Source organism: Parasteatoda tepidariorum, chromosome 10 (genome assembly GCF_043381705.1).
Source record: "Parasteatoda tepidariorum isolate YZ-2023 chromosome 10, CAS_Ptep_4.0, whole genome shotgun sequence".
NCBI lineage: Eukaryota > Metazoa > Arthropoda > Arachnida > Araneae > Theridiidae > Parasteatoda > Parasteatoda tepidariorum.
Window position 1 is genome coordinate 19,394,808 of NC_092213.1, and position 27,805 is coordinate 19,422,612.

General features: G+C 29.4%; 1 protein-coding gene across 1 annotated transcript; it reads right to left on the reverse strand.

The window, feature by feature from the left end:
• On the reverse strand, positions 1–25,909 carry LOC107447813 (GPI ethanolamine phosphate transferase 3). The gene is made up of 7 exons (XM_043053949.2): positions 25,108–25,909; positions 20,750–20,922; positions 18,470–18,623; positions 15,017–16,273; positions 11,316–11,568; positions 7,552–7,850; positions 1–273 (listed from the first exon to the last, which is right to left on the reverse strand). Exons 1-7 carry the CDS (start codon positions 25,726–25,728, stop codon positions 61–63), a joined length of 2,970 nt encoding a protein of 989 aa, XP_042909883.1. The 5' UTR covers positions 25,729–25,909; the 3' UTR covers positions 1–60.
• Positions 25,910–27,805: the final 1,896 nt, after the last annotated feature.

Sequence of the window (27,805 nt, forward strand, 5' to 3'; positions counted from 1 at the left end):
TTCTTTGGGAGACTTGTTTTTTATTTTGTGCATAGTGGAACACATCTTTTGATGTCTCTCTCACTGATCTTTTGATTCAAAAACATGGCTGAGATTCAATCTAATAAGTCTGTGATAATGTGATGCAACTTTCTTCAGGAAAAGATGTCCAATAGCAACAGATATCATAGAGATAAATAATGTGATGACTTCAAAGATAAGCTTTGGAGAAAATATCTTCCAAACCATCAAGTGACGACGAAGGATAAAAGCAGCCCACACAGTTCCTATCAGCTATAAAAAGTAAAAACACGAATGATAAGAGCACAGGTTTATTAAGCATTTCCTAGGATAATAGAGAATACTTTGCACAAAACAGGGCATCATATTTTTTTTCAAACTAGCATTCATTTTTGTAAGGAAGTTATTACTTATATGCATACTATAAATTACACAGAAGCCTTTTATAAATATATTAGATGATAAATATATGTGTAAAGATTGATCTGGAATATTTACAGCTCAAAATCTTAAATATACTTTAATGTTAACTTTTTTTATAGTAGTAAATATATTCTAAATCTTAGCACATGAATAGTAACAGAACTTTACTGAAAAATCTTGGTTAAAAATTTTAATTAAAAAAAAAATAAGTAAAAGAAACAATATTTTTCAAAGGAAAAGATTTCTAATTAGATTTTGAAAAGAAAAACAATGGGCTTTTGAGTTACTAGACTCTGCCAATATAAATGCAAATAATCCATTAGAAAATAAAGACTGTGCAAAAGAATGAAAACTTAAGATTGAAAACAGAACTTTTGTAACTAAATTTCAAAAGAATTCACAATACATTCTACATGTGATTCCAAAATTACTGATTACCAACTATCTGACCTCTATCAGGGTGCATAGCCAAATCTTTTAACAAAAAATAAGCACCTTTTTTTAAGTACTTTTTAAGCACTATATACATTAACAAAATGGAAAATAATTTTCACGGACTTCACATGATCATGATAAAATAACTACTTTCTGAGCAAGAACTCTTTCCTTGATTATATCAGCCACCATTGATATTGATCGAGATATTTTTCAGTCCGATTTCAGAGGGTGGAAAATGAAGCCTGAAATTGAGAATATCTTGCAAAATGCAGCAAAGTTGCACATGAGAGTGCAAGAATTTCACTGAATCCAGATCAGCAGACACTTATACGAACCCACAAGTATTTCAGCAAACATGTAAAATGATTGGCGCTTTCATACGCTATGAACCGACGATATGCCAAATGCATTGTGTTTTAATGAATTGTGAAAACCTACAAGGTAAAGAAAAAAACTTCATTTTCGAAAAGAGAAAATAAAGCACTTCTATCTCAATTAAAAGTTAATGAATTTAAACAAAATATGCGAAACAAAATGTTCAGAGACATTTAATGAAATTTTTGCATCATGTTAATATAAGTAATTTTTTCATGCTAAGATCCAATTTAGAAAGGAAAAAATGCTGATCATTTACATAGAAATGATAATTGAAATAGTAACTTAAAATTAGTTATAATTATTAATTGAGTTATAGTTGAAATATAATTTTTTTTAAAAATTTCTTGAATTATACTGCATATATACTCCAAAATTAAGTTTTAAGAAGTTTGACTTTCATTTTGTAAATATTTTACTAAAACCTAAATTGTACGAGGAACTGAAAGCTTATGATAATGTTTAAGCTACTGACCTAATATATTATAGAAAAAAAATTTTGTTTAACCATTTTAAATCACAAAGAATTTTGCAAAAGAAGAAAAAAAAAATTATAACGCTAAAAAAAATCATGAAATGCAATAAGTGCTTTTTTTTTAAATCATTTTTTAAAAGTGCACTAATTTAGATGATTTTAGAGAATTAAGAAGCGAAATTAGAACTAATTAAATTTCAATAAATACAACTTGAAATTTTTCATGGAATGTTTATTGGAAAGATAAAAATCAGTAAAATTGCGATTTTACTGATTTTTACTTTTCTAAATTATTTTGTTTGATAATTTTTAAATATTAAAAATATTTAACCATTTTTAAATCCTGACAATTCTTGTATGCAAAATAATTTAAAATAAAAGCAAAGAGTTTAAAATAATGTTTTAATTACTAAAATTGAGTAGGTTTTTTTTTCCTTAGTGAAATAGTACTGAAAAAAAACCTTAAAAAATTAAAATATAATTGTAGATCAAAATGCTAAACTTGAATAATAACCAAGTATTATACCATTAAAGAAAAATTCAAACAAAATTCCGTATTATTTGTTTATTAATGATCACTTTTTAAAAACTAAATCCTATAGTACAATTTTGGATTAGTGAAAGGAATTTTAACTTAAAAATTAGTTAAGTTAAAATTCTCGAAATCGTCATAAGGGCGCTTTTTCATTACACGACACGATAACGACAAAACGGATCCGATTGTCGGCGAACGACATAGGGTCAAGTAAAATACATGGTCAGCAACGGAGCGCTTTTTCACTTACCGATACGATAACGATTATGTCGTATCCGACGAGGCGATATCGTTTGTCGGAATCAAATGTCGGTTAGGCAAGCAAGTTTCTCCTCAAATCGTGGCGATTTTATTAGCTGTTGTGATCTTTCCTGTTTTATCTCTTCTTTTGGTATCATTATTTTATTTTTTTAATAAATTTTAATCGTTTATTTGATCATGTCAAATGTAAAATTCGAAAATAAAAGTTTCATATAACTTATTCTCATGTCTGGTTATAAATTTTTAATTTTATGATATTGCATTTTTTGCATTATAATGAGGTTGAAAGACTTGAACAATCATAAAAGTTTTATTGAAAATTTTTATAAATGCATTATATGCTTCAATGAAGAGATAATATTTTTTATAATAGTACTGATTTGAGAAGAAGGCAAATAAAGACCCTTATGTATTTCAAACAGAACTCAATCTAACTACAGGTTTCTGCTTGATTGAATAATAAAAAGTCTGTTCTCTGATTTAGCTGAAACATTTTTTTTGAAACATGATAGAGCGGCTTCATAAGATAAATTTGGTAAAACTCGCTTAAAAAATCATCTAAAAAGATTATTCTAAATGAAACTAATATTTTAATTCGATTAAAAAAAAAACGTTAATACTTAAAGAATAACATACTTAAGACTAATACTTAATACTAACATTTAAATAATTTAAGTAATGTTAAGTGATTACAGACATAAATTAGCGACCAGACGCCAACTCAAAAGCCATATAAAAATTATTCCTCATTAACATCACTCTTGTTCTTGGTTTCTCTCATTCGGACGTAATTAAAAAAAATTATTTGGGACTTTTTGCAGCTTATGGAAAAGCACATAAAAATCTTCTTCAACATATCTTGTCTCATTCATTTCGTGGGTACTTACGTTGTTGCAGAAGTTGTACTAATGCGCCAATAACGAGCAGTCCTGTTGTTCGCACACAGCAGCCCCGTTTTCGCAAGCAGTTATCTTTTGGATTCCTTGTTGCCTTGTTTGCCGATTTTTGGCGCCATTTTTTAGGGCTACGAAAATGCATCTTTGGGATTTGCCATAAACAGAACAAGATGCAATTTTATTTTTTCAGTAACGAAATATTTTAATAAAAAAAAAAAAAACGAAAATTTACCAATTCCCATGACATGAAACTTTACTTTGGTAAACGTACGTTTTGGAAATGTAATTTAAGACAGTGTGATAAGCAAGTGGGGCTTAGATGGTTGCACAATTTATTCTGACAGTTGGAAAGGTTATCAAACAAAGAGAATAGAAGAATTCTTTTTTGCTAAGGTTTATCATAAATACAAATACCTTAGCAAGTAGGTTATTGTATTCATTTTATTAATCCTGATACAGGAGTTCATAATACACAAACAGTTGAGAGAATAAGGGGCAGTGCTAAATGGAGGAACAAAAGACATAGGGGGACAGCGAGACATCATTTGGAATCTTATTTATCAGAGTTCATATCGTCACTTTGAAAACTAAACCGTGGTAACTAAAAACTGCAAGTTTCTCAGGAGAGCGATTTCTAACTTTTCAGGAACTTCCACCGCAGGTTGACTCAAAGCTATGGCGACTATTACAAAATAGTTTACTTTAAAAAAAACCTGTTTCTTTACATTTTTCAATGAACCAGGCCAGATCCTTGCAGCATCTCTAATTTTGTGGTAACTTCGAAATAAGTTAAGGTACTTTGAGTTAACTCAAAGTACCTTAACTTATTGCAAAGTACCTTAACTTATTGTATGCAATTGCATCACTTTTCTCTAAAACTTTTATTAAAAGTGGAGAGTTATTTCAAAATACAACGATATTCTTCAAAATATCCTCCCGAATATTACATATTTCATTTCAAATTTTGACGTACAATAATGTAGGAAAAAAATCGCTCTCCTTTTTTGAGTTACCACGGTTTAGTTTCAAAGCAACGTTATCTCCTCCAAGGTTTTGTTGCAATTGGCACACTGCTATACTATTCCCTAAAACTAAGATGGCGAATCACGCCAATGCTATAACGATTTATCTGCTCTCTAAATTAATTTTATGGAACTATGAAGATAACACGTTGTTTCTCTAAAAGGGTGATTTTTTTTTACACAAAATGACCTAAATATCTCATTTTTCGATTTTTTTTGAGTTTCTACGGTTTAGTTTTAAAGCGACGATATGGCGACAGCATCTGATGAAAGAAAATAGACTGTTTTGAATATATGTTAAACTCTATATCGGCCCATTTTCCACCGAAATCCGATTGACTACTTTGATTTTAAATAAAGTGTTTTGAATTTTTAGATTTTAAATAAAGTGTTTTATTTCATGATTTGTCGCAAAAAGTTTAGGTGTAGATCGGCAGCACTTAAAAACAGCCAAATCTGTAGCTGCGGTGGCGTTAATACGCAAGTACCAGTTCGTGCAACAAAAACGTTTCTGCACTGCTAGCTTTTTTCTTCTAAAATAAAGTAAGAAGTTTGAGACGACGATTATCATCCGGCATATTTAAAGTTTGCAGAAAAAAAAATCACAACAGAACACAAGCAACTGCTCATTCAAGCTCAAAACATTGAATGAACAAGAATTTCGACTTCTAGGGCGAACGATATCGGACAAGTGAAAAAACAATTGCTTGAACGATCCGGCAACGACATTGTCGTTCACACATTTATCGTCCGATTTTGTCGGTATCGTGTCGTGTAATGAAAAAGCGCCCTAAGGGTGAATTTTTGTGATCATAGATGATAGTTAGGGCTGCAGGTTTGTCGCGGCGCGAATTTCCGCGAAAATGTCATCTTTTTTCCTAAAATCCGCGAATTTCTCAATATGTCTTGACTTGAGCGAAAATTGCTTAATTTTTTTTTTCTTCATTTTTTATTTATTATTTTTATTAAACAGAATTTTTTATTTTTCTGAACCTTAAATTGAACATGTAAAATTGATTAGATATTTAGGGGAGTGAATCAATAGCAAAATGACATGAAAATAGTTCAGAGATAAGAGATAATCACAATCTTGTCAACTAAGGTGGTCTTTCTACACTTAGGGAGGGTAATTACCTTCCTGAAGTCAGTAAGAGTACAAAAGAAATTGGAATCACAAAAGAAGGAAAATGTTATAAATCAAATCTTTGACAGAAAAATTGTTATACATGCTATTGCACTGGGCAATGACATTTCTACTGCCTTTCTACATATCCAGTTAACTTTTCCTATGCGGCTTCTTGTGATTTCTTAAATATGGATCAGTTTCTTAGATGAAGGGGGGGAATAGTAGTTAGTAGGGACTTGTAACTAGTAGTTTGAATCTAGGATGTTTGAGTTTTCACAGCAATTACTTCTTACGAAGCAACGGTCAAGGAATTGCGCGTTGGTGAAGGAAAATTAATCGAGTCTTGGAAATCAAAGACCGAGCGCTCCAAAAGTGGCAATTCGAAATTTGTCGGTGGCTAAAAACAGCGTTGACGCAGAAAGATCGTTTTCTAAGTACAAAAATGTATTAAGTGATGAAAGACAAAGGATAAATGAGAATAATCTGACAATGTACAATAATTTGTACCAAAATTCTGTTCATTTAAATAAAAATATTAATATTGCTCGAAAATCACAGAAATACTTTTGTTATATATTTTTAAGCCTTTTTTATTATTTGCGCAATTTCTGTCTTTTGCATCATTTATATAATTTATGTTTAGAATTTATATGATTAATGATTATAGATTATGTATATTTATGTTTAGAATTTGTGTAATTTTCAAAACTTCCCGCGAATTTGGGTTTTTTTTTCCCGCGACAAACTTGCAGCCCTAATGATAGTTACATATAGTAAAGAAACCCCATTATAACACTAATAAAGGTGTCAATTTGACATAAATCTTGAACATACCGTTAAAAACTGCACAAATATTTTCTTTATTAATATATGTATGTTTAGAAACCTTAGCCTAAAAAGTTTAAAACATGAGGAGTAATGTTTTTTGGTTGAGCAAGCAATAACTTGTAATTTGTACTTATAACTTGTACTTTGAGTTGTCACTTTGTATAATTTGTCGATTATTTGCATAATCTTACCTAATTAAAAATTGCCAGTGGGTACCAATGCACCCTTGCTAAAATTTGTACACTGTTAGAGTAATCACAATTTTTTTAAATTAATTTTTCTCATTTTTTTTTAACAGTAACTTTCAGGTGAATTGGATACAATAGTTAATGTTCATAGAATTCCCTAAAGTCAATTATGAACAAAAACTGATTTTATGTAAAATGATTCACAACATTAATGATTTTAAAAATAAAATTTTGACTGATAGAATATATAATAGAAAATGCATAGTTAATTTTTTTTGTAAGTTTCAGAATTTTGTGATAAGGAGTTTCATGATTTGAAATCCATACTGCATGCACTAAAAACACCAAATAATTAAAAATTAGCTAATTTGGAACCTAGACACAAATAAGTGCAATAAGAAAATGTATACATAGCTGCCAACAGATAGGAAAAAGTCTAGTAGATTTTACGAAATAATATAAATTTCATGATAATTGTTGCATAATGTACCAAATATTTTACACATAGGGAATTTTAGAGCTTTTTATAGTCATCAAAATAGAAAAACTGCAATATTTTCCAGTTATAATTGACATTAAACATACTTGAAAAGTTATGTATAATGTTTACTCATAATTTAGAATATTAATAGGCATTTAATTCATCAAAGATAGTAAAAAAAAATTTTGTTTTTTTGAATCAATTCAAAAAAAAGTTCTGAATAAAAATAAATTGAAAATTTTAGAGCAAAAAAAGCTTGGAACTGATTTCTATAAATGTGGTTTGCTTCATTATGTATTAGTAATACTTATTTAAATATCCAAGCAAGCAATAATTTGTACAAAAATTCAACTTCAATAGGTTTTTTTTTTTTATTTAATTTTAGGGAATTTTCTAAAATGTACAAAAACCAGAAGAATTTTAATTAAATTCAGTAGAGTTGGCAGCTATGTGTATATTAAATTGAATTTGAAATATGAACAGTTAGAAATGTAATAACTTACTTTAAAACCAAACAAAAATATATATCTCATATGTAGCCTTAACAGAGAGGCAGAGGTAAAGATGGATGATTCTGTGCAGGTTAAAAGAAGCGGAAGCATCAATCCATGAAAGATGTACGATGAAAAGGTATTCACAGTCACTAAAGCACCGGATAAAATATAGCTGTAAATTTCTTTGTGAGTAAAGAGAAATGCAGGCTCCCACGAAATAGTTGTGATTGTAGATTGTTGTGCACTTGCATAAAACCAAAACCGGGATAAGAAAAAGCAAATAATGGTATCTGTCCAAATCCAGTTTTCTGAAACCAATTAATGAATGAAAATGATTAATGAATGAAAATTTAATTATTCATTTTAAACAAATTAGAACTAATTNGCACTTGCATAAAACCAAAACCGGGATAAGAAAAAGCAAATAATGGTATCTGTCCAAATCCAGTTTTCTGAAACCATTAATGAATGAAAATTTAATTATTCATTTTAAACAAAGAAATAAATTTTTTTAACATTTATATAGATAAGATCACTAATGTAGATCATTATGAATAAATATACAGGACATTCTTTAATCACAGACATCAATATTGAAGTTTAAAAAATAAGTCAAAAATGATGATACGAAAGCTTACACATTGGAGGCCATAAAATGGTATTCAAGCAAGGTTAAAAATTGTTTGGAAATATGACAAATCACTATTTTATAAAAGTTGATGCAAAAGCATCAAAACCAATGTAATTTTAGGTTGAAACTGGAACTAGTTTTTACTAATAGACATGAATTGAAGTTTACCATCCCTTAAAAGCCATGTATGTAAAGGGTTCGACAAAAAAACCTCTCGTATTTCAAAATGCAGTTACAAAAAATAAAAACAATACAGAAAAAAAAATACTTTGTAAAATAGTGTATACTTTGTAAAATAGTTGAAGTTGTATGAATTCTTCATTACTTGGTTTTATAAGTCATGTTCCATAAATGACAGAAAGCCTTTCCCGGAAGTTGTGCATAGTTTGTTGTATCATAGTTGGACAATATAGACGAACGCTGTGGCGGATACATTGGCAGAGATTCTGCAATTTTGCAGATGCTTTTTTCAATATTTATTGTAATTAAATAATCCGTGCAAAAAAAAGTTTGCAGGGAAAAAAATAAAATAAAAAGCAGACGAAAAGCAGACGACTATGCAATTTAGAAGAAAGTTGTTCAGTTGTATGCATGCTGCTACTGAAGAGAAACGATAAAACCGCTCATTTAGCCCAAAAATTTAATGATGCCATCGTTAGCGGATGAGCAAACAACTGGCCAGGACTATCGCTTTACAACGAAATGAACAATTAAGATGATAGTAGGAATTCTTTTAATGCAATTTCGTTTTTTAATAAAAATGGAATACAATTGCCCCAGTTTGATACAAAATGTTAAATATGGATTTCGCATTGAAGAATTACGGGAGCAAAATTATCAATATTACTTAATTCTTAATATTGTAATAATTACTAAATATGAATACAGTTCTTCAATTTTATTTCTGTTAATAACTATTTATATTAATCTTTCTCTAATGTTCCTAATGTTAATGTGCATATATATATATTTTTGTCAGGAATAAATAAATATGTTAAATAGTTAAATGTTTTTTGTCATCTTTGAAATGTAAAAAAATCATTCTGTACTTAAAAAATATTATGAGCTTGCAGATACTTTTGGATTGCATGTGCAGATACTTTATTTTTTTATCTTACTATGCATATCATGTCTGGTGGAATGGCAAAGCAATTTTTTTTTCAGTACAGAACTTATTGCTCTAAAGCAGTGATTCTCAACCACTGTGCCGCGGCACTTTTGTGTGCCGCCAAATTCTTAAAATGTGCCACCAAATATTAGAAATGAGACAATAAAAATTATATTGCTTTTTTTATTACAAGTAAAGTTTAAACTGAAGAAAAGTGTATAGATATATAATATTATATATATACTTTTTATAATTTTTTCAAGCTTTAACCGCGTGAGTATCTCTTTGTGGGCGACGATTGTCTTGTCTCTGACTATATTAAAATAAGTTAAAATAAGAAGGAAGTGTTTCTTTGACACACAATTTTAAAAAATTTTGAAATTAGTAGGAAATTTAATGACTATTAAAATTATTAATTAACAACAAGCTAAATACTAACTTCCAAGCGAAAATAAAATCTAATCATTAAAGTAAGCTATGCAATTAATAGTTATAAAAACAAATTAACAAAGGATAACTAGCAAAAGAAATAAGCTAACAATTAATACTTAGCAAAAAACTAACTAACAAGAAATCACAAAAAATAATTATTAATGTAAAAAAACTAACAGTTGATAACTATGGAAAACAAGCTAGCAATTAATAACTAGCAAAAAAAACTGTTACTAACTAATAAAAAATTAGTCGAAAGAAGTAATTAATCCCTTAATAAATGTGCTTTTGTAGTACATATTATTTTATTTCACATTCAAAATTATTATCACAAACTATTTAACACAGTGTATTATAGGTAAGTAAAAAACTTTTAAACTAATTTTTTTCATTGTGTGCCGTCAAATTTTGAAATTGTGAAAAGTGTGCCGCCACAAAAAAAAGGTTGAGAATCACTGCTCTAAAGTTTGGTACCCAAACTGGAATAATTTTCTACCCGCAATGGAATCATGTCAGCTAAGTAGTAACCACAGAGCCACCATTAAAGAATATACTTCTCCACAAGAAATGTACTAAGACCACTGTGCTATGACATTGTGACAAATGAAAATAGCACAACTACAACTATCTAGTGATACCTCCTCCACTGTGTATCCCTAATACAATTCAAACAGCACCCGCTACAAATACTGGAGGTCTTTCTGCCAGATCTTGTATCAGTATAAATTGTAAAAGACATTTCAAAAACTTTAAAAGTGATAGTAAAATCACTAGGAAAGACCACCTCTATTTACAACCACTTGGGAAGACTTAGTGTTGAATAAAACCTTTAGGGAAGACCATCAAAACCTCTCCCAGCGACCGGACGAACCTCCACACCAAATGCGAAAAAAGGGGAAATAAGTATACACGAAAAAATATAAAATATTAACAAAAAGAAATAAGTAAATTCAAATGTATTCAAAATAGTTCTAAGTGGATCTTATTTAGAGAGCTCTTTTTGACCATCTCTGATAGAGCTTTTGATCAACTTCATGTCACAGTCTGAGTGTACTAAAGACGATGCTATCAATGATTTAGTTTAAGAGTAAAATATTAAATTAGAAAAAAAAAAGTTATTTTAGAAAAAAACGAAGTATCTAAAACAAACAAACGTCTCATTTTTTATAGTAAAAAAATTTTTATGGTATAAAACTAAACGCAAACTTATACAAAAAAACACAATTATTCATTTATTTAAAATAGTTCTTACAACAATCATAATTGGTAAATTTGTTTTTACACATAATTATATCAGTAGAGGTCATTTTTATTGACGCTAAATATTATTCGACAATCTGGTTTTCATGACGCCATTACAAGAGGCATTTTCACACGAAACACATTTTTGAAAATGACACTAAGTAAAATTAAATTTGCTTGCGAAAAATCATGTACCTTCTATAACATTTCGAAGTCAACATATTTAACCTCTAAGAACGATCAACCTCCATAATGACAATTTTACTGTTAATCAGAAAGTGGTCGCTCCCAAGAGGTTTCATTGTTCTGTCTAATTTTTATTTTATTGGAGCTAGAAATATGGAGAACATTGTTTTTTACCTGAGTCAGGTGAGGCATTCACTAGAATGATGTAGAATAAAGTGGATAAGCTCATTAAAGTGATGGCAGAGGATAAAGCATCTCCAGCCACTAGTTGCAACAACTGCACAATGCACAACAACAAAGACAAGAAACTGCAATGGTAGATCTCTTTTGATTTTAACTGCCATGGTTGCTCACACAGGAATGGGTATAGAGTAGTGAGGACGCACATGATGAGGGAGATAAGAAAAGCACTGCGATCTAGAAAGACCTGCAATAAAAGAGACACAGCTACAAAACACAAACTTTATGAATGTCATTTTCATATTTTTTCCGCATCTGGTATGCCTTCAGTCTAACTATAAGTTTTTATTTCTTTAAAAAAATCATATTTTTTCCAAAAAATGTGATTTATTAATAAATAAAAAAACTCATATTACAATAATAAAATTGCTGTCTAAAGAAATTTTTATTTCTAAATCCTATCAAACAAATCAAATACCAAATCTGTCAAATTTTTCTTGCGGTCATTTTCTAAAAAAATAACAGTGCATTCTAAGAAAAGTAATACAGTAGAGTACCATTTATATGGATGCCTCTGGACTAAATTGTTCAAATGGATCCAAGCCCCACGTATTCAAAAGAATTTCTCATTCTCTGAATGCTGTTGAAAAATTGTTCTTGAAAAGAGCACTGTCATCACTCATTTCAAATTCGTTTGCCCAGTTTCAATAAGGAGGGGAGTAGAATCAAATAGTTTATATGAATTGCACATGATATTTTTAAATTAAATTTTGTAGGTATAGGATATGTTTAAAGTGTGTCTGAGAATCTCAGAAGAGTCTTGCTGTCATTACAACAAAAAATTTGTATTGCTACCCCGAGAATACAAGAGCCTTCTGAACAAACGTTCAAGCTCAAAAGAGTCCTGCTGTCATTACAGCAAAACATTTGTATTGTTACCCCGAGAGTACAAGAGCCTCCTGAACAAACGTTGAGGCACAAAAGAGTCTTGCTGACATTACAGCAAAAAATTTTTATTGTTATCCCGAGAGTACAAAAGCCTCCTGAACAAACGTTCAAGCTCAAAAGAGTCCTGCTGTCATTACAGCAAAACATTTGTATTGTTACCCCGAGGGTACAAGAGCCTCCTGAACAAACGATCAAGCACAAAAGAGTCTTGCTGTCATTACAGCAAAAAATTTGTATTGTTATCCCGAGAGTACAAGAGCCTCCTGAACAAACGTTCAAGCGTCTGGGATGAATTTTTAAAATTCATATATATAATAATATTTAAAATAAATTTTGAATTTTAAATATTATTCTGAAAATTTAATAAAGGATGATATTTATTTATAAAATAATAAGTATATAAATAATTATTTCATATTCAATCAGGGTTGGGTTTTTGACGTCAAAAAGTGGTTTTTGACATGACAAGGGTATAATACTGGTTAAACCGTCAAAAACTGAAGTTTGCCAAGAAAATATATAAACTTCAAAACTACCAACAGTTGCCATGCATTATATTGAAATTTAATTATACTATAGGTAATCAGCAGGTTTTAAAATATTTTTTAATTAAAATTAAGGTAAAATAACAGATTTAAAATCTCAGAAATTTATATTCAAATGCATGTGCAGAAAAATTTTGCACAAAATTTTTTTAAATATTTATATTTTGAAAAAAAAAATTTTTTTTTTGATACTTAAGAAAATTAAAAGTTTATTACTATGCATTTTTGACATATAAGGAACATATAACTAATATTTATAAGGAACTTACAAGTTATGTTGTATAAATACAAACTTGATACAAGTGTATGAAAAAAAATTTTAATGTTATACCGAATATCTTTATTATCCAGTATGTTAATTTGAATTTAAAAGTAGTTATATTTGTGAATAATGATAAATATAATTCATATTGTTTATTATATTTATTTATAATTATTACACTTATCATTTTAAAACAATTTTTATCTCTTAATTTTTTTTTCTCCACTTGTATTAAGAATACAAATAATGCATATCTTGAAAGCAAGAAGTAATTATTCAACAGCTGAATATTTAGATATTCAACAAAACTATATAGTATTCAGCAAAATGAAATTCACAAGTATTTGGATAAACTAAATTTTCAGCATAGTAAATGAATAGGCTGAATATACTTGTTTGAAACACTAACTACTCTGTGTATTTAACAGAAAGCACTTAAATTTGTATTGTCTTATGTTAACTATGAATTTAAAAATATTGAAGATTTAAAATTCAGAATTACTGATTTTTCTGAAAAACTAACAACCAATCACAAAAGTCAAACTAAACAGAAGAACATTACAGTCACTGATCCATGAAATATTTAGACAAATTATTACGGAAATTTTTTAATTATCCTAATTAAATACATAATTTTAAAAATTAGAACATGCATCACACTACATAATCAAAATGAAAATGATGGAAGCAGAAATTGAATTCAAAATTCAATAGTCTAGTTCATTTGCTCCTCGCAGCATACGGTAGCACATAACTAGTTTTGAACATTTTTCTGTTCCTAATCTATTACGGAGTTTCGAATGAATTAGTCCAAAACTGGAAAACATCCGTTCTATTGAATCAGAACTGGCAGGGCATGATAAAAGTTGTATGGCTAATTCTACAAATCTTTTATAAAAAATATATAAATTTTATGTATTAATTAAATTTCACATATGAATATAGGTTTTTGACATGACGGTTTAAACCATGGTTTAAACCGTCAAAAACTGTCACATGTCAAAAACCTGCCAACCCTGTATTCAATTAATATGATTGTTTTAATGCAGATGTAAATATGCATAGTAATATTTAGTTACATTTTGTTTTCTCAGAGACAGTTATTGCCTGCAAAAATTCTATGTTCCTTGGAAGGAAAAAAAAAATGGGCTCAAATCATTAGTTTCTGTAATTCTCAATTTCTTCAAAACTTCCTTTTGAGAAAGCTTTTAATATTTTAGTGATTCCAGTCAAAAACTGTTTGAACTTGTAGTTCATGAATCAAATGCGAATTAACCGCATGTTTGCTGGTGCTGATCACTAATAAGTGGCATAAGAAGGTCTTTGATTTTAAAACACAGTTCGATAACACCTTTTGTTATTATATTCAATTACTCGGTTTTTGTTAGATAACAAAGCAGTTCTTGTGCTTATTGCCACAAAAATTTCATGAACATTGCAGACAAATAACGCAATAAACTCACCAGTCCTGAGAAATAAAATTGTTTGTAGAACAAACGAAAGATGCGTTGGGTCTTTTTATGACATGAAGGAAAGAGAAATGCTGTAAATTCCTTCTAATTATTCACAAAAGGCAGATAAGGAAGGAAAACTCAGCCGCTAGTAAAAAGGGATCAGCAGGTGTCCAGTTTCTTAAGAATCAAAACTTATGAAATGCAAGGGGTCATAAAATGAGCCCCCATGTCCTCCCGGGTTAAAAAAATTAAAGAAAGGCAAAAGCAAAATCAACATAACACTTATTATAAAAAAATATATAAGTTACCTAAAAAGAATTTCATTTTTTAAAGTTGTCCAATCACCTGGATTTTTGGTCGGCTGGATCACTGGTCCCAACGTACTTATATATTCTGGTGCTTTGTTGTATAAGGCACACTACATTGCTACCTAAAATTATTTAGGGTGATTTCCATAAAACTAATGAAATTACGTAAAATAATTACCTCATTTCCTTTCAAAACTCTGTCAACGACACTCGAAGGAAGAATGTTTAGCCACCATCTCAAACATAGCACTATACAAACAAAACAAGATCCATAGTTCATGGCAATGGCAGACACTGTTTGTGGTCTTTTAAAGTTGGAGTATTTATATTTTAAAATAGTAAAAAATATCACAGAAGGTGAAATAACTGATATCCATGAAATCACAAGTCTCATTACTTTAAATGTTTCATTGTCATGGAGCTTTTCCAAAGATAGTGTCAATATAGAATTTTCACAATGAACTTGCTCTTCACGACACTTGAAGAAAACAGAACCCAATTTTATGGTCAGTATGAGGAGAAATAAAACTGTAGGTGCTATACACATTTTCCAATTCCATTTTGGACTTTTTTTAGCAGTTTTACCTCTGCAGAAGAACAGAGTAACGCATGTTCTGGTAAATTCTGCCACTAGTGGGAAAAATCGATAGATTATGATGGATTGGAGAATATACATGACAGCTGAATCTTCATTTACAACAAAACTATTGGAAAAACTCATTATAAAGAACATGACCACACATGCAGCTGGAATGCTAGTCACTTTCACATTAGATACAAATTCAGCATCCGTAGAAAATTTTATCAACACTCTATAACATTTCATAAACAGAAACACACAAGGAATAAAATAATAATCGACAGTTTTAAACAAATAAACAATTACTATCATTAAAAATGCCAATATGCCATAAACGGCAAGTAGTTTGAAACTGTAATAAGCTTTTTCAGAGAGTTCTAGCGTTTGATAAAAAACAAAAAACAACACGATAAAGCCGGCACTCATATTCTGGAGATGGAATGTGGCCCATTTTTCTTCACATGTCTGTCTAATGTGTTGCAAAAGTTCTTTGCACTTTACAGAAATATCAATAAGAATTTTAGCACTTTCAGGTACATCATTGGTTATATTATTCCATACTTGTAAGATTTCATTTGTTTTATCATTGAGATGGGTAAGAAAATAATTTGTCATTTCTTCTGAAACTTTACTGTAGGTATGCACATACTTTTGCACTTGTAAAATATTTTCTGTTCCTGCTAGAGCTTTTCCCAACAGTGAATCCAGTTTAGGATGAAAGCATGTAAAATTAAAGTTCAGTGTAAATACTTGACTTATTGCAGAGCCTATGTTGGAATACGGTATAGGAATGCCCAATAACAGAGAGAGGGTGGGTACTATGTCCACTTGTTGAATAGTTGGCACATCATCATTCTGAAATATTAAAAAATATAGTTAAAATACATTTGAAACACCAAATATAATTAAATACCTATATTAAATTATAATTAAAGCTCAGATTTTAATGACACTTGCATTTTTCGGCATTTTTTTAATGGCAATTTTTGCATTTTAGAATATTTTTAAGTTTTTGAAGTTTACTTTTTTCTCTTGTCTTGGCTTTGAGTCATTTTATTAAATTAAATGCAAGATTTTTCTAATAATTTTACAGTTTATATTGCAATTAGTAATACCACTAGCAACCATAAACTCTAGTGTATTAACAAATGGAGCAAAAACTTTCTAAATTAAATGTCAGTAAGTGAGACCGTAATTTTAAAATATGCATCAATCACATCAATAGCTGATAAAAAAAAACATTTTCAGGCATAAAAATTTTTTTTCAGGCAAGAGACTCAATTATATTTAAAAACATCAACAAAAAAATATTAATCCAATGCAATTCTGATATCTAGAAATATTGGAAGTTTTTATGTTTTCTAAAATTTAAATACAAACAAAGAATGCTCAGGAACAAATATATTTTCTTCATTTTTTTGTTGTTGATATTTTAGCACATAACAATTATTTCAAATTTTAATGAATGTAGAACAGGTATTGCATTATATATTTTGACATGAAAGAAAGTAATTTTAAGGGGGAAAACACTGTTTTAGTTTTATAATTTTACCTAAGCAATAAGGCGTTTTCCCATTTTTTATGGCATTCATTTGCATTTTGAAGACATTTTTTGCCTTTTTGTGTGATTTTAAATAATGTTAATATGAATCATAATTAGTAGTTTNAATTGACATCGCTGATAATTCCAGGTTTTCAAGGTTTTCCAGGTGGGTGGCCACCCTGTAATTAGTAGTTTTAAATTGTGTAAATACGAATTGCAATGTGAGTTTTTAAATCATATGACTGCTAATCACGATGTGTTTTTAAATCGAGTGACCATGAATCCTGATGTGTGATTTTGAAACACTTGAATGCAATTTTGAATCACATTTACATAAGCAGTAAAAGGCATGAATTCAAGAATCAAAAATGACAAATATTTATTTTTTAAATAAAAACATAAAAAACTCCTTTACATGAATGGGTAATATGAATGGGAATCCATATGAATGAATGGGTAAAAATTTGTATACAATCATAATATCGCCACATAACCTTGTCGATAAAAACTACTGCAACCAGCTATATTTTATTAAAAAATTATTATAAATGTGAAATATACCATTTTTAAACCAAACAATTTTTTTACGGAACACAAATTCATTATCATTTTTTTGTATTTTTAATTTCAGCAATATAAAAATTTGCAAAATGATATCAGCAATCTGTGTGGATTATACACTGTTGTGTACTACATGGAGCTATTTATTTCATCTTACAAAGAAAAAACAATGTCAACATAGTTTGACAAAAAGTAAACCATTATAATGATGGATTTAAAAATCTATACAAATTTTAAGAGAACCAATAATAATGCAAATTTATAGAAACAGATGCAATATGATGCTGCATTCAATAATCGTTCACCCAAACAAGAGTAAATAAAATACCAAGTGTAATAATTTGGCTAGCAACGTACCTTGATCTACGCAATTGCCGTTCAAATGAACGTTAAATTTTATACAACAAAATTGAATACTGAAGAAATTGTAACAATAAGTAATAATTACACCGGGGAATGTTTTTTTTTTTTTTACATGAGATTTTTTTTTAACAGATCTTAGGTACTTTTCTAATCTGCAATACTTTTCTCTCTCCAAGGTACAATTTTTTTCTTTAAATGACAATTTCAGTTCATAATAGGGAAACGCCCCTGAGCTGCATATGGCAACATTTCCGGGCATAGTTTCCTAAGGAATTTAAACCTTGATAATGTGTCCCAAACTCCCTTAAAAGTTTCTCACAAGTTTTATGTGACCCCTTGTCATATATAAAGTTTTTAAACTTGTACATTTTTACAAAAAATAGACTTAAGATATCATTAAAAAAAAATCTATAGCTTTAGGAGCATAACTAATTTCAGATTTGAAATCTTCACACCCAAATTCGGCAAGATCAAGCATTTGTATAAATGTAACAAAAAAATTATTCCATGGTGTTATCAATAATAAATCTATTACATTTGATATGTATATATTACTTAAGTCATTGAAAATGTACAACACTCACCATGTTAAAATCTCCCAAGTAAGACGGACTGTATAAAAACAAAGCAGTTGTTATCTCTTGAAGACTATCACCACCATGGTCACCACTCTGAGTCATTCCATGATCTCCTAAAACTAGCAAAATTGCATCTTGCTTAATCTTCTTCGCAACTAGCCTAGAAAATACAAGAGTTAGTCAACAGGAAATATAAGTCACATTTATACATACCCTTCAATCACAACAGAATTCTTGTTGTTTCAGAAAGTATTTTTACTAGCAAAATTAATACATTTGAATTTTAATAATTTAGAATTACACGAATTTCGTCCGTTGCAACATATACAAAATTTAAACACAAGCATAAAACGTCAGATTAACAGATAATCATGCTCTTAACTTTTGATAAACTCATTTGAAAGTTCTCTCTGTTTCAAAAATGTTTACTTCAGTTCTTTACCAGTCGAAAACTTTTTTTCAAAAATCTCAAATGTTAGAGGATGTAATTTATATATAAATACTAAGTAACAAATGACATGTGATTTTTTCATTTTTTGTCCATTTTCTTTTGGGTTGGTGGCAATAGCCCTATTTGTTAATTTGGTAAGCAAATGAAATTAAAAATATCTCGAATTGCTACATGAAATGAAATTGCAATATCGTGAATAGGTGAAGTAAAAAATATATATAATTAATATATGTAGAAATTACATTTATTTTTTTAAACACTAGAGTAGCTTTAAAATAAAAAGATAAAATATCAAAATCTTAAGATGATGAAGGAGGTAAAACTAAGTCCACAGAAAACTGCAAATTTTCTAAAATGAGTAACATTGTCCATAGCTTTTATTCAATCAATTTTTCTTACAAATATTTTTTTTCCTTTTTGAAAAAGTAATTAAAATCCCCCAATTATGCTTTTTAAAAGCATTTAATTTATTATACAATAAATATTTTTTCTAACAGCTCAATTGGAGTGTGTTAAAATATAACACTTCCGCTTACAATTAAAATAAATTTTCGATGTATAAGGTGTGTATTTCAATGCATTACATATAAATATAAATTGACATGCTTTGTAGGGATATAAAAAAAACCTATCCTTTGTTTTGAGCGTCAACTGTATTAAGAATCAGGGTTTGGTTTTTATCAGGGAAAAACCAGTTTTTTGGTAAAAACGATGGAAAAAAACCTGATAAATATTACTACCCCATCTTTATTTAATGACAGCTTTATTAATGTTAATGATAAAAAATCAGGTGCTCTTCAGACATCTATTGAAAATAAATGATGAATGATTGAGTTAGTGAATGACGAGTTGAATAATTCGTAAATTTTTTACGTATAATACATACAACAATAATACATCTAAATTCCTTTACATTCCTTAAGATTTTTACACTATTTTTAATTTTCTTTTTTAATTCTTATACCTTTTAATTTTCCTAAGAAATGAAATTAACATTTGTAACATTAACATTTTTGTTCAAAGGAAGTAGAATTGAATTTGTTATTTAAATGCTACACGTCTTTCAAAACTTTAGAAAATAGAAAATTTTTATTATTTTATTTTAGACAAGAAAAAGCAGAGAGAGATCACTTCTAAAATGTGACAAAAGTTTGCAAAATGATGCTAACAGTTTTAAAAAAGGCGATTTTAGCATGGTTTTATATTGTAATGATTCTACTCCTGCAGATTTGCTTTAAAAAAGGTTGATTTTATAATCTAGTGATTTAATCAGTAGTGCTCATTTAACTTTTAGTATATTCATTTCAGCAAACTACAATGTTTTACGTTGTTCTTTCTTACAACACTTGGACAAGTCAAGCTCGTCAGCCATTGGCCTTATGCGAAATAAGTCAAGAAGGTGCACGTTTTGTTTGATAAAAAAGCACAACAAAGGTAAAAATACACCTTAGCTCATAACCCCAGGGATAGGTGGCCGCACCACTCACTTGTTAGGCCACTTCTTCAATGTACACATAAATCTGAAGGGGAAGGTAATTTTCTCCAGATCCCTTAACCTAATGGTATTGCTCCGGCCAACCACAGGACTTTCATTTCCATAACTTTTACGAACATGTTTATCATGTATACTTGGTGGGTCTTAGCAAAGTTGTAAGTCAAACCCCTGTCCCTCCGGACCAGAGTCCAAGTTTCTAACCACTTGGCTACCACAGCCCTGCTTATTTACTGTTTTATTCATTTAGAACACGACTTAGACCACTAAAAACAATTAACTGTATGGTTTACTACCCTCAAAGAATAGTTTCATGCAAAAATAGTATGTATGATTTACTTACTCAACAACTTTATTCATCTGGCGTAGCTTCCGGCTCATTTCTGGATGAGTTGGTCCATAACGATGTCCACAATGGTCAACACCTAAGAAGTGTGCAATGATCACATCAGAATCATCACTCTCTATTTCCTTGTAGAGGTGTTTCAAGATTCCTTCATCCACTGTATCCAAGTCCTATAAAATGTGACCAAACATCAAATTAATTATATTTTCACCAGAGTTACAGGAGTAAATTTTTAGGTGGGGAAAGTCAAAATTTTATGTTCATTTAAATTTAAAAAAAAAATTACATGAAAAAGTGTTATTGAATCTTTTGCTTCTGACTACATTGAGCTTAAAATTTTGTAAATTATAATGTCATTAATAAAACTTAACTTCATTTTAAAAGTTAAATATAGTTTTTCCTATTTCACATCATATAAATTTACAATTTTACTTAATACTTAGTAAAAAAAAAAAAACAGTTATTACAAAAAATATACACACTAAAATAAATATAAGATACCTATTATTTATTTTTATTTAATTTTAAGATATTGGATAGAAAAAGAGTGATGGATTCTTGGGGAGAGGGAGTGAGTCTGGTATTTTATGCCTAATATATTATCATGAGTAAGAAATACACAAACACAGAGCTTTTACTTTTTGAGAAACTTTAAATAAAATAATTTATATTGTAAAAAAAATCAAAGAAATAAACTTTAAAAGATATTACGATTGATAATAAATGGTAAAATTGATGAATAAATGGGATTTTATCAAACTATAAGTGAGGGTATGCCATTCTTATACATACTGTCTCCAGTTCACTCCCAGATTTTCACATGGATAATTAAAAAGTTTAAAAAGAGACATCAGAGGAAATATTTGACTATAACATTATGTACGATGAAACAGTATGGTATATGCTGATAATTCCAATTTTTTTTTCAATAAGCATGAAATTAAAAGAAAAAGAATTGGTTAGAGAGTTAGATCTATCTGTGATCCTAAATTTGGACTTTGATTGATGAAATAAGGTCTGCTACAAGAAAAAAATGAACTTTTAGTGAACAAAATAATACATAACCAGGGGTCTATCCAGGCCGAATTTACTACCGTTTAGGGGTACCTTCACAAATTCAACTTTAGGATAAACGGTAGTTTAACAAAATACTTTTTCTTAAAAAAAAAAAATTTTGTCCCTTAAGAAACGATAAATCCATACTTTGTGTTGATTTTTTAATTTTTCACAAATTATTTCTAAATTTTCACAAAATAGGTACATTTCAGAAAAACCTAGACAGACCCCTGATAACTTTAAACATAAAAAAACTTTATTATTACCCAAATTAATTATTTTTTTTAAAATTAATAGTACAATTGTCTCCACTTAAATGCATATCGGATAATCGAATAACCTGCTTATAGGAATAAAAGTTAATGGAACCGAATCCTTTAATATGTAACTAATATCAAACTTTCACGTTTAAAGGGATATCTGTTTTCTCCAGTTCTCGCTTAATTGCATAAAGAAGAGGTACTGAAATAAAAGAAAAATTTTCTTTTTAAGAAATGTTTTACCAGATAGAATAGATTTTCCATCTTTCAGAAAAGAAAATAATAGGTGATCACTTCAATAGGGACTTCTTGTTCAATTAATGCTCTAAGCAGGTGTTAGGGATATAGTTGAAGAATTAAATTTTGCTGGCAGTTATACACTGAAGTAAACGAACGAGGGATTTTAATTCTCTTTGACTTACTCCACTCACACATAAAACATAATATACTACACTCATACATAGAACGTTACTTCACATAGAACGTATAAAAAGTACAGAGTGACTTTCTTAAAGGTCAAGACTCGTGGTCTCCTCGAGCGCTATTAGCTTGAATGAGAAAAAGTTCTAGTGGGCGGTGTGTTGTTCTCTTAAATAGAATAATCATTGCTTACTACAGTGAATAACTCTGAGTTGGTTGCAAGTTGAGCACAAAAAGGAGTGATTTGAATTAATTGGAGAAAAAAAACAATCAATCTTGGAAACAATAAACCCCAAACTGAAATAGCAAGTCAACTTCGAATATCCTAAGTTTCGAGGATTTAAAATAAATAAATAATGAATATAAAAACTATCTGAACATATTTGATAAAAAATACGCAAGTTAAGATAGTCTTAGTAGAAACTGAGAGGGAAAATATAATTTTGATAAATTGAAGAATTAAACAGGTATAAAAACAGTCTTCAATTATAGATTTTTCTTTTGGAAGGAATAAAAAAAATTTAGTACCTAGGATATACTTAACATTAACATTGAATAAATTTTATGTAACTTTAAATCACATTTTATGATACTAACATACAGTTTTAAATATGGCTGTTTATTAATCATAAAACTGAGTTCATTTAATTAAAACACCATGCTATGCATTAAATACCATTAGAACAGTAAAATTTCTCAAGAATTTAGAATTTAAGATTGAGTAATGCATTCCCCTTTTAATAGAATAACACGCTTAAAATTGAATAGATTTGGCTGCAATCAAATGGTATTAAGTTAAGTGGGTTAACTGTATTAAATTTTTGATACTTCAGTTTTCAATTCTAGTTGGTCTAATTCAATAGAAAATAAAAAAATATTTTTATCCTCAATATTCATAGGCATTTACAATAATGGATAATAATTCATTGGTAAAATTTAAAAAATAAGAACATTATTAAGGCTTTTAAAATTCTAAATATTAGAGAAAAATAAGCTTTATATATTTTTCAGAAACTGTGCACAATACCAGAATAGATATAAAATTAAGGATACAGTTAAGAGATGTTAATAATAAAAAGAAGCTCCAACATACAGTGTTTTCATCATAAAAAAAANTTTTCATCATAGAAAAAAAATGGGTGAGAATTTTTCACCCTTTCTCAAAAACTGGGTGAGATTTTAAAAAGTTAAATGAGATTTCTAAAAACTAAAAAAACACAAAAACTCTTGAAAAAAAATCATTTTTTTAATTATAATACATTTTAACGTCTTCAATTTTTTAAAGCATTGAATATTTTTGGTGCATCATCATAGAAGATTTTTTCTTTACAAGGTATTTGTCCATCTTACATAAGTGCATAAAAAATTTGAACGTCTTACATGAAGAAACCTTACCTATGGTAAACACGTGGTTGCAGAGAAATGTGTTCTGAAAGGGGTTCCGTGGTTGTGTTCTGTTGTTCAAAAAGTTTCTGAACAATACTGGTAAATAGGAAGGCTAGATAATGGGGCAGATGTTGAAAATAATGTAAGATCCAGGTAAAAAAATGAAACGGATTTTATTCTAAATGGCGTAATTCGAAACTTTTTCCGAAATGCGAGAAATTGGCAAATTTTGAAATTGATTTATAGAATGCACGAATTTCTAGCGGTAATAATTTTTTATTGCGAGGAAAGAAAAAAATACGCGTGATTCTCGCGTTCTCGCGCTGTAGTGAAAACACTGAACATAAATGAAGGATGTAGGTAAGTAAAGGGCAAAATTCAGAAATTTATCTGGTGACCACTAGTGGCTAGAAACAAAATTTTACTTGTGGCTACTTTTTTCTTTCCATAGGCCACTTTTTGTATATACCTTAATAATACTTTTGTTTCTAAATTATTATAAAAAATATTTAATTAAAATTAATATTTTTATAACTAACTAAAAGCATTGTATAATTTCATAATAAAACAAATATAAGCACATGATGTTAATTCATTCTAAAAAGGAATATTTTCGTTTTAACAATTTAAAATTGCTATACTCATTTTAATACCTAATGAACTACTATAAAAAAGAAAAACATATTTATAATACCCTATTCAATACATATTTATTACAAATTAAGGTATTTCAAGATCTGTACACAGATCACTATCCTCATAAAAATAAATTATATATAGAATAATGGCAGGAATGACAGAAAAGTTCTCCAAAGAAACAGAAATTTTGGTTTGCATTTATTTTGTTCTTAAAGTTTGACTTTGTTAGTTGATTTGATAAGTAATGGGAGAAGGGAGAATTAAGGCTAGTTACAATGGTACACGTATTTATATACATTATGTGGGTGCAATTAAGGATGTACGTCAAATGACAAAAAGAGACAGTGGTGAGTCAGGGACGTAAGTCAGAAATTTTTTTATGTGGCTACCTTATTTTATGTAGTCACCACGCAATGACAGTTGATCTTGCTTTTTATGGGTAAGATATGTTAAATGAAACAGAACTATTAATAAAATACATTTCTTCTTTAAAATTAGATTCTCATGTGATACTGCTCGCACATGGTAATTATATTGGCGCAGGTACCCACAACTTTCCCAAGACACTAAACAAAGCATATGGGTGAATCATACCTTAACATTAAAGGATGGATATGGGTGAGAGACGTCAAAATGATTGGGAAAAATATTTTCCCATGTATCATCACCCATGAATGTTATTTTCTTTCCATGAGCCTTCATCTGGCTAATGAGGTTGTCCTCTTTTATTTCAGAACTAGCAAAATTAAAACAAATGTCAACAAATGTAGGGAGGCTTCCTGTCGTCAAACCTGCCAACCTTTGCAGAGTTGTTGTGGGAGGGTCTGCCATGGTTCGGAAAATCATAGCATGACCTTTTTCATTCTGAAGGAGTTTTTTAAAAATTGGCATTTTGTCAGAGTAAAATTCATTATGCATAGAACCAGATTCACGAAAAGCAAAGTCATATCGCAGAGCATCGATGACAAGAATCACGGTTTTATTGAATCGTTGCAGATGAGTTTCGTTGTAAATCATTGATTTCTCAGATGCTGACGCAACTGCCCTTAATGAAGTGAGATTCTTGCAGTTGATGTCAACTCCTAAATTGGTAGGAAGTTTGCTATGTTGATGAATAACTATTCTTTTCAGTAGAAACCCTGATAAAAAGAACCAAATGCCTAAAACATACATTATGTACACCCAAAGTACAATAAGACTGTTTTTGAGACTCATTTTAAATTAATGCAGTTATGAATTCACATTAATTTTATCAGGAAAAGATGCAGAAAATTTTATAACTGTATGTTTCCAGGAATAGAGTTTAATGTAGTACAAAATCTACCGGTTTTATTTCTGACCTCCATTTGTTTTGTTTATATGGAACTATACAAAGACAGTTATAGTGAAACTTATTAGTTATTCTTCATTTCAAGACTTGATCACACTCGATCTTGCGATAGGATATTGCACCAATCAGATGAGAAGTTTGGTCAAGCGTCGTTCTCGCTGCATAAGATTTACGCATTTACGATCGTTTTTCAGAGAAAAAAGGAATCTGATTGGTGAGTTTTCGCGAGAAAATATATTTCACCAATCACCTTTCGACGAAAGTCACAATTTTAGTGCAATATTAAAAAAAAAAAATTTAAAAAATCACATTTTTAAAATTTAATTACTCAAGAACTATTCCACCGATTTCTCTCAAATTTCTCATTTTGCCATGCAAAATTACATTCTTTAAAATGATGTAAGAAATTGCATACCTAATAATTCAACATTTTTTTCGACTTTTATTATGTTGTTGTTGTTCATTTACGTCGCACTAGAGCTGCACAATGGGCTATTGGCGACGGTCTGGGAAACATCCCGGNAAGAGTTCTGCTCTACGCCACCTGCAGCCCATTTCGATCGCCAATGTTGTTGTTGTTCATTTACGTCGCACTAGAGCTGCACAATGGGCTATTGGCGACGGTCTGGGAAACATCCCTGAGGATGATCCGAAGACATGCCATCACAATTCTTCGACTTTTATTAAACAGATAAAAATAGTAAAAATTTACTAAAAGTAAAATTTTGCACAGAATTATCTTTAGATAGACGAATTTTATAATTGTGTGCAAAAATTTTTTCAATTCACTTAAAAGTTTTCGAGATATGGCAAAATACGCAAAGTGTAAAATTAGCAACCAAACTTTTGACCGCTCTCTAACTGTATATACTAGTAAGTTATATATTAATAGTTAAGATATATGATTCTAATCAGAATGGTTAGGATATATCATTCTAATCAGAATCATATATCCCAGACGGCGGCTGCCCTTTATATACTTTGATGATAAAAAATCTAAATCTGCCGAAAAAAAGGTATGTTCAGAGAAAGTAAGTTTTTGTGTCTGATTTTGTAACTTAAAATATCGTCTGCACGAATTAATGAGCATATTTGAGGTTATACCATTTGAACCATTAGGATTCAGGTTTAGAACGTGAAGACTCGATTATTTGATCAAAAGTTATTCTGGGTGGTCCGTTTTTTATTTTGCGCATTGTACATTAGATATGAGCTTGAGCTCGCTTATGGAGTCCAAAGACCTTTAATTCAAACCCACTTGAACCCGAGATACAAAGGATAACTTGGAGCCCAAATCCTCCCGATCCCGAGATATACATCAGATATAAGAGTCTAAAAGTCTACGATAAAGGTGTCGGATAAAGGATTATGAGGTCTCGTCACTTGGTTTTTGATGTCTAAGCACAATGTAAATAATAAATTAAAACTTTTTATATCGCTAACCTGCGAAGCAAAAAGTGAAGAGAAAAACTAAACCAACTGAAACTGTAAGATGACTAAAACAAAAATTAAGTAAAGATCCATATTACAAGCTAAAGAAAAGTAATTTGACATGAGCACTAGCCTCACAAAGCAAAATCACATAACAATAGATAGCTGCTAATTTTAATAACTTATAAATTTTAAATTTTTTATGCTAAATAACTGAATCAAAATTTTTTTCATAATATTTCTGAATCAAAATTTGTTTAGTAATAAAAACTTTTATGAAAATTTTATCAGGAATCTGAACCTGTCCGAGCCTGAAACCTTCTTTCAATAAACGAGTCCACGCCAGACGCTGGCTCGGACTCGTGCATTCGGAGCCTAGCTCATCTCTACTGTACATACAATGAAAACACAATGCAATGTATGCCATATTTGCACATATATACAAAAAATAATAAAAAATACCCTGAATAATTTTTGATCTCATGATCCTATCTTCTCTCCCCAATCTTAATGGTTTCAGCGGTAACCTAT

What these genes read in the sequence shown, in the direction of transcription:
- LOC107447813 (XM_043053949.2), bottom strand. Translation starts at nt 25,728, where the DNA reads ATGAGTCTCAAAAACAGTCTTATTGTACTTTGGGTGTACATAATGTAT. An exon ending in ATCCATCCTTTAATGTTAAG is followed by an intron (nt 20,923 to 25,107) that starts GTATGATTCACC and finishes CACATTTTATAG; the next exon opens with GACTTGGATACAGTGGATGA. An exon ending in GAGTTTTGAAAGGAAATGAG is followed by an intron (nt 11,569 to 15,016) that starts GTAATTATTTTA and finishes CTTTTATTGCAG; the next exon opens with GTCTTTCTAGATCGCAGTGC.